Source organism: Rattus norvegicus, chromosome 12 (genome assembly GCF_036323735.1).
Source record: "Rattus norvegicus strain BN/NHsdMcwi chromosome 12, GRCr8, whole genome shotgun sequence".
NCBI classification, from domain to species: Eukaryota; Metazoa; Chordata; class Mammalia; order Rodentia; family Muridae; genus Rattus; species Rattus norvegicus.
In genome coordinates this window covers 48,335,617-48,344,187 of record NC_086030.1, presented here as the reverse complement: position 1 = coordinate 48,344,187, position 8,571 = coordinate 48,335,617, and the positions used below count along the sequence as shown (strand labels likewise).

General features: G+C 52.4%; 1 protein-coding gene across 5 annotated transcripts in view; it reads right to left on the bottom strand.

The window, feature by feature from the left end:
- Positions 1 to 375: 375 nt before the first annotated feature.
- Positions 376 to 8,571, bottom strand: part of Ssh1 (slingshot protein phosphatase 1) — a 62,057-nt gene continuing 53,861 nt past the window's right edge. For all 5 annotated transcript variants that reach the window (NM_001427479.1, XM_063271403.1, XM_039090197.2 and 2 more), the window contains 1 exon segment: positions 376 to 7,007. In NM_001427479.1, coding sequence (NP_001414408.1) covers positions 5,784 to 7,007 — 1,224 coding nt within the window. In that variant the 3' untranslated portion in view covers positions 376 to 5,783.

The following is an 8,571-nucleotide window of genomic DNA, read 5'->3' as shown; positions in this document are numbered from 1 at the left end:
ACCACCAGGCATGACTTGTTTTGTCCTCGTCCAGTCCCAGCCACAGGCAAGAGAACTGGAAGGAAGAGGTTGGGGCAGTGTCAGCACCGTTGCTCTGGGTCTAACTCCTGCAGCTGTTGAGGAGAGCCTTGAACTCAATAGGTTCAAGAAATCTAAGAAAAGCGCCCACAGGGGCTGGGGATTTAGCTCAGTGGTAGAGCGCTTGCCTAGGAAGCGCAAGGCCCTGGGTTCGGTCCCCAGCTCCGAAAAAAAGAACCAAAAAAAAAAAAAAAAAAAAAAAAAAAAAAAGGCGCCCACAGTCACGATAGGGGAACCAGGCGTCTTGGCAAGGGCCCGAGGCAAAACGCAGTACACACACAGGCACGCACTCACGGGACATGTATAAAGGAAGTGTTTATTCTCATCACGAGAAGCACGCAGACTATTATGTACAGTACACACCAACAGAAGTAAAAAAAAAAAAGTGCACTATGCCTCTTCTACTGAAAATTCACAGTACAAAAGATACTGCCTCTTAAATATATAATATAAAAAACAAGAAAAACAATACAATAAAAAAAAAAACCATCGAAGTTGTAATGTGACGAAGGAATCCGGCACGGTGGTGGCTGCGGGCGTTTGAAAGGTGAAGGATGCGGTCTGGTGCCACTCCTCCTCTGGAGTGAGCTGTACCCATGTAGCAAGGAGCTCAGGACACAGGCAGAAGAGGAGGGAGTGTGAAGGGGTGGAGGGTAGGCGTTGGCAAGCCTCTGTAAACTAGAGGGCGACCTTGAGAGGTTCAGGTGGTGTGGTCTTGGGCTGTGGTTCAGGGAACGCTGGGCCTGCACCACCTCTCGGCTGCCTGGCAAACCAAATCTCGTCCTTCACTACCTACCTCAGGTTTTCGGGGTTTGCCGATGTCCGCATAGCCTGTGGGGATTCAGCAGGCTGGGTGGAGTAGTCAGGACCCAGGATGTCAACTGCATAGCAGAGTGACACACGTGGATGGGGGGTAGGGACGAGCTCAGGTGCTAATCTTAACCACCGGGACCGAAGTACCCAGCCACGAAAGATGAGAGCTGAACGGCTGCGCATAAATACACAGTATTTGTAAACGATTATTAAGGCACTCAGTTGTAAAAGAATAATTACGGGGTAGAGGAGGAAGCAGCTGTCTTCTCATGCAGCGAGGCCAAGGGGCCAGGGCGGCAGAGGCTGTGTGTCTAAGACAGGGACTGAAGGAGGGACTGTGGTGTCTACTGCAAAAGGGAACGGGGTAGTCAACCCTTCTCCAGATGGCCCCTGGTGGCAGCACTGCAGATGGGTCCAGGGCGACTTCCCTGCAAAGCTGGAGGACCCACAGTGTGTGAGGAACAGCATACACCAGGTTTGATCGAGTAGAATACACTTTTAAGTATAGTATGTATAATGCATACACAAGGCATACGCACATACACACAGCGCATATGCAAATACTTATATGCATATGTCCATACACAGTGGACTCTCACACCTCCATAGTAACAAAACCAAGGGGCTTTGGGTAGGGGAACACCAATGACCTTCATCTGCCCTTACGGTCAGCAGGAACCTAGCCTTTAGGGTGGGAAGGAGAGTTTCCCTCATCAGCAGTGACATTGCAACCAATGTGGGGAAGAGCGAGAGTCTCCCTGGTCCTGCTGGATTGCACAGCTAGGGTCGGGCAAGGGACCCTAGGTACACGGGTTACCCTGAAGGCATTCGTTAGGTGTGCCGCTGAGCATCAGCCAACCCACTGGGGTTGGAAATGAATTCTCACACCAGTAACTGCCAGCGTGTAGAAGGTAACTCTTTTAAGGGGCGGTGATGTGTGATGTCTCTTGTGTTCTCGTCCTTGCTAAGGAGAAATGGTCCCCGAAGAGCAGGAGATTCGAGAGCCTTCCGGGGTGGTCCCTGAGATTGGTGCCCAAAAGTACAGGGCGGCTGTCAACATCTAATCTCTCTTGGTTCCATCCTGAGGCACCCTCCGGGCTTTTCTCGGGCAGAGGATGCTGGGTCGGATCTTCAGCTATAGCAATGGGAGCAGAGCAGTGCAGCCATCTGGGAACCCGTGAGAGCCACGGGGATGAACTGCATGTGGCCAGCAGGGCTTCCGTACTGAGAACGAGGGGTGGGGGATTTGAGAAAGACACCTTGCTCTTAGTTCACGCAATCGGGCATCCAGACTCCCCCCACCCCACCCCCCTGCCCAGTACCCATCTCCCTTACACGTCAGGAAGCCTTCTGTGTGGACATACAAGGCCACCACATGGCTCAGGCTTTTGGGAAGCTATGGAAGTGCAGGCGAGTGAGAGCGAGGAAGAGCAGCCAAGTTCCCGGACCATCAATCAGAGCAGAAGGCTCTTCTTTCAACAAGGACATTCGGTGAAATTGGCAGCCATCGAAACTGGTGGCTCAACGCTGCCTAAGTCCCTGTACCTTTGTTTGCTAAGGTTACACACACACACAGCTAAACTAGCCAGGCATAGAGCAGCTCACAGAGCTAACATTTTCGGGGGAGGGGTGGGGGGTGGAGGTCAAGGTTCTACACAGCCTTGAACCCAGGGATCCAATGGCCTCCCCATCACAAGTGTATGCGACCAACCGAGCCTGGCTGGAACAAACTTTTCCTGAGACAATACGGGAGCTGATGCCGCTGCTGAGGTACGCCTTAGCTTAGCGAGGGGATAGTTTCACGGAAGCCTTTCTGGTTAAAGGCCGATCCGTGTTGACAGACAGAGCCAACCTTCCAGGAGGAGTGGAAACCATGACTCCAGGGATTCGGTTCTAAGGATGGGGAGGTTGCTGGGTGCGCCAGTTCTTCTAAGACAGGTGCAGGCAGTCTGCCAGCATCCAGAGACCTCCTCCAGTTTGCCCTCCTCCTGTCCTGACTCTTTGAACAGAAATTACGGCTTTTCAAAATGAGGGTTTTCAAAAATCCTGCCGCTCTTACAGATGGGATTAAAAAACGCAGCGGAAGCCTATCATTACCAAATCTAGGGAATTATTTTGACACAAAAATTGACCCACCATGTGAAATTGAACTTGGCGACATATATTAACTTGGCCTTTTTTTTTTTTTTTTTTGCTTTTGTTGGCCGAGGGGAGAATAGAAGAAACCCACAGGGTTTCAGGAAAAAGTGGATGATCGCTTTTTAAGGTGACTGCCATTGACAGTAGTGGGAAAATAAAGCCCTGTAAAATAACGCACATGTATTAAAAAAAAAAAAAAAGTCACGCCAGGTAGAAGAGTTCTGAGACAGAGCTCACAAAGACCCCCAGAGGAATGAAAAGAGAACTGGCCTAGATCCTAGAGACACTTGGGCGTTCACCAGGATGGCCGTTTTGAGACTCCGTTCTAACCAGTGCGGTGGAGGCCCCCATCCGTGTACTTCCAGAACACACCGTATCCTTAAAGATGTTGTGGTCTCACGGAACTGTCTGGCTGAACCAGCCAACCGCAGGATGGAGCTGTGGTCACCTCCACAAGGACTCCGTCTGCTCAAGAGGTAAAAGGACAGCTGGCAAGTCTGAAGTGTAGGCGGGAAGGGTTTGGTCTGAGATATCCAAGGAGCAAAGGCAGCCTTCAAATATGTCCCCTGTCTTCCTGCCATGTTACAAGCAGCCCTGGGGCATCGCAAAAAAACAGTCAGCAAGCTTTCTACCGGGGCTCGCAGAGAAGACATCTGAAGCAGGTAATGCCATCTTCTGGTGGCAAGGTTATTTACCACTTCTGAGGTAGAATCGCACTCTGTGGCCCCGACTGCCCTTTAACTCACGATGGACCTGCCTCGGCCTCCTGAGGGTAGGATCACAAGTCTAGACCGTTTACCCTTAAAAATGTTACAACTAAGCCTGGGGGCACGAAGGGATGACACCTGTGATCAAACCAGCATTTGGGAGGCTGAGGCAGGAGGATTGCTGTGAGTTTGAGGCCAGCTTGAACTACAGGGTGAGAGGCTACCTCAAAAATAAAAACAAAAGCCAAACCCTTGAGAGGCAGAGGCAGATGGGTCTCTGCTGAGTTCGAGGCCTACCGGGTCTCCAGAGAAAGTTCCAAGGCAGCAGAGGGTACTGCAGAGAGACCTTGTCTCAAATTAAGAAGGAAGGAAGGAAGGAAGGAAGGAAGGAAGGAAGGAAGGAAGGAAGGGAAGAGGAAGAAGAAGAAGAGGAAGAAAAGGAAGAAGGGAAGGAAGGAAGGAAGGCAGCCAGCCAGCCAGTGTTCGCACACACTGTTAATCCCAGCACTAGGGAGGTAGAGGCAGGCAGATCTCTGAGTTTGAGGCCAGCCTGGTCTACAGAGAAACCCTATCTCAAAACACCAAACCAAACCAAAACCCAAAACCACCAACAGAGCCCAGGTGATGTCACAGGGCTGTGCGCCACCATTTGCCGAACACCAAGTCAAGGCTTTCTGCTGGTCGGTCGGCCTCGCTGCTTGTCCCTTTTCACGATGGGCACCAGGAGAGGCCCATGATTTGAACACAGAACCCAGGCCCCCTGCTTCATTGAGCTAACCTGCACTCATACCTGTGCTGTGGCCAAGCCTCCTCTGCCCCATCGTTACAGCATGGCAAGCTGGAGACAAGGAAGCAGTATTCTATTCTCCCCATGAGAAGGGACACTTCATAAACATCTGTGAAGCTTTTTTTAACAGACTCTCTCCTCTCAGAGTGACTCCTGGGGAGCAGCTTGTAAGAAAGTACCCGTTGCTGACCTGCCTTTCCTTTCAACAAATGTGGAGATGGCACTGAATGAGAGCCTTGGGTGGAAGTGGGGGTGGGGTTGGGGGTGGGGGTCACAGTGTCTCAGCGGGATGAACCACATCCCAGATCCACGACCTCATGTCCTGAGGTCCGGAGGTGGTCTGAATTCCAAACAGGATGCCTTGTTAGCAGCAGACAAGGCTCAGCAGTGCCCTTCAGCAGTGCCCTTCTCTGTGATTGGGTGACGTAAGCTTGAAGCCAGCAGCTGAGGACCCCCCTGCCTCCGCCCATGGGCACCAGGACTGTTAAACGGGCGCTGCCACTAAGTGCCTTCCTCTGATGATATTGCCTCACTGTTCTTGGGATAGTCAGGTTCAAAGTCTTGATGCTTCTGCGGGTCACCACCCTCAAAAGAATAAAACAAACCAAACCCAAAACCCCCCACAATTCTCTTGGAAAAACCCTTCTGGACACAGCATTGTTCCTCGGATCGAGCCTCGGTCATTACTATTTTATAAATGAAATGCACAGTGAGCGGAGAGGTAGGCCTTGTGTTGTCCTCGGAGGATTCTCCCTCGAGGACCGGATTGAGCCGGGAACATGGGCAGCGGGGACCTCACCACTGTGGCTCCTTTACTCGTTGCAAACTGAGTATTTTGTATGTACACACATAGTTTTTTTTGTTTTTTTTTTCTCTCACTCTCTCTGCCAGGCTGGCCTAAAACTCACCAAGTAGCTGAAGATGACTTTGAACTTCTAATCCTTCTGCTTCCACCTCCAGTGTTGGGATGTGGGTGTATGCAGCCTTGTCTGGTTTTATGGGCTGCTGGGGAATCAAACCGAGGGCTTGGCGCGTGTCAGGTACACACTCTCAACAACTGAGACAAAGCCCCAGCCTGTGTGTATGCATCTGAACGGTACTCCGGGCTGACAGTTCCCGGGTTGCCCAGGCCCCACCCCTGGGTGTTCCCCCTCACAGGCTCTAGGTGGGGAAAGCTCAGAAGGCTGAAGTCGTTAACACAAATCAAGACACGAGAGCGGATCAAGACATTATGAAGACCTCGCAGAGCTGGAAGCTAGTCAGCTTTTGTTCACCCTCACTGGGATTTTCAAGTTCTCTGGGGCGGATTTCCCTGATGGTTTGGAGGTCGCAGAGGGGTTCCTAGGTGCGGCCTGGGGTTCGGGCAAGAAGGAAGAGAGAGTGCACTTGGCATCCTGTGAGTCGGCGATGGTTGACGTGTCAGCCTCACTGGACAGGTCCTCCGTGGAGAAGTTGAGACTTCCCAGCTTGGCGAGGGAATGGGAACGTTTCAGTGGGGAGGACACAGTGAGACCGGCCAGGCGGAGCCGCGTCTCGATCTCCTGCGCCCGCTGCTTCACCAGCCCTGGCTTCCCTCGGACACTGTGGATGCTGTCGCTGCTGGAGCTCCGGGTCAGGTTGGAGCTGATGGAGGAGGGGGTGGGAGTGTAGCACGCGGACTTCAGGAAGTCTTTAGAGAAGTCTTTACTGGTGTGATCTAGGCGGAGGAGGAGGGTAGGCGGAGGGCTCTTCTGTGAGGCTCCGCCCACAGGCTTCTCTTCAGTTCCAGCTTGGCTGTCTAGGGCTGGGTGTGCAGGCTCCTGACCCTCCTCGGGGATGCTGGCCTCCAGCCTGCTGGCGGCACTGTCCCGGCAAGTAGATGGTGAGTCTGAAGGCAGGCTCTTCAACCTCTCCAGCTCTTTGGTGTGCTTTCGGACCAGGCCTGCCTTCTGCAACTGGATAATGGACTCCTGATGTTGCATCAGGTAGCTATTGGCGGTCGGCTTCTCCCCCTCTTGACTGAACAGGAGCCTCAGGTCCTTTGAGGGCTTCGGATCTTTCTTGGTCGACAGTTCTTCCTTTGCCGCCGCCTCCGTATTGGCTGCGTTCTTATCACAGTGGGAATTCTTCGACAGGAGAGATTTCTGAAGGGCTTTCGAGGTCTCTCTGGAAGGCTCTGGAAGGCTTGCTGGTGGTTCCGGGGCAACCCCGGCTCCAGAACCACTGACATCTGGCTTCCTGGAGCCCGCTGGTAGTAGGAATGGAGAGGTGTTAGCTGGACCTGAGGTTGGCCTCTCCGGAGCTCGGGACCTATTGCTCGTGTGGGCCATTGGGGAAGACGTGACGTGGGGGAGGAAGGTCGGCTGGGTGCAGATGGCAGAGGAGCTGGGGTCTTCATGCCGCTCCATGAAGGCCTCAGGAGCCCCAGCTGCTGGGTACATGCAGTCGGCACAGGATGTATAGGGAGGCTTCACTTTGCTGAGGATCCCAAACACCGCATCACGCTGCAAGAGACAGAGGACAGTGAGGTGGCTCAATGCCATGCCGAAGACCAAAATCACGAAGAGGGTAGCCATGGTAGGGGAGGGTGGCTGGCTGGCTGGCGCCATGGCTGGGGAGGGGCAGTGCTTTCATCTCATTTGTTCAGGATTACAGACCCCTAGGGACACAGTGGATCGTGAACAGAGGTCAGCACAGTGTAAGAGATGTCTTGATTTTCCACAAGCCAAGATGTTGTCCTGGGCAGACCTTAAGCCATACGGCTGGGATAGACTCCCAGTACCACCCCCCCCCTTCTCTGTCTGTTTCCATCACCCACCAGGCTGACCGTTCCCTGGCCATGGTCTGGAAAGCAGGGTGCAGGCCCCGGGGGGCTGGAGAGCCAGCTCCCTGGTTAAGAGCACTTCCTGCTCTTCCAGAGGATTTGAGTTCAGTTCCCGGCACCCGTGCCTGACAGCTCACAACTGCCTGTAATTCCCGGGTATCCAACGCCTCTGCCTTCTGTGACCACTGCATTCATGTGCATGTATGTACACACACAGAGATGCCATTAAGAATAAAATTTAGGGGCTGGAGAGATGACTCAGTGGTTAAGAGCACTGATTGCTCTTCCAGAGGTCCTGAGTTCAATTCCTGGCAACCACATGGTGGCTCACAACCATCTGTAATGGGATCCGATGCCCTCTTCTGGTGCTTCTGAAGACAGCTACAATGTACTTATACATGAAATAAATAAATCTTTAAAAAAATAAATAAAATTTAAAAACATCAAGAAGGGCTGGAGAGATGGCTTGGCAGTTAAGAGCACTGACTGCTCTTCCAGAGGTCCTGAGTTCAATTCCCAGCAACCACATGGTGGCTCATGACCATCTATTATGGGATCTGCTGCCCTCTTCTGGTGAGTCTGAGGACAGCTACAGTGTACTCATATTACATAAATAAATTAAAAAAAAAAAGAACTGAGGGGTTGGGGATTTAGCTCAGTGGTAGAGCGGTTGCCTAGCAAGTGCAAGGCCCTGGGCTTGGTCCTCAGCTCCAACCAAAAAAAAAAAAAAAAAAAAAAAAAAAAGGAACTGAACAGAATTGACTCTGCACCATAGAAAGAGGGTTCTCCTGGGCTGAGAGAGTTTGCCATGGGGGCAACTGCAGTCTGAATACAGCAAAACCCTTCCCTGGCGGCACACCGTGTAGCTCGGGAACCCCTGGTCGCCATGATGGAGGGAGGGGCAGAAATGGTATTTAGACCGCCTCCAACACAAACTCAAACATACTTAACTCCATGTTATGCTGTCTCCCAAGGGACTTGCCTTTGGTCACTGGGGCCTCAATGAACAGGACAAGGACTTCTCTTTGGCCTCCCTGTGATTGGCGATGAAGGAGGTGAGAAGGGTAAGGGCGGCTGAGGGAGCCAGCTCTCTTCCCGCTGCCCAACAGTGAGATCCCTCAACTTGTGGGATAAGCAGCCTTCCGGACGCTGGGTTGGGGGGGGGGGGGAGGTTGTCTCATAATTCTGCTACAAATGCAGCCTTCGTAACCTCTTTCCATAACTCCAGGAGGTTCAGGTCACTC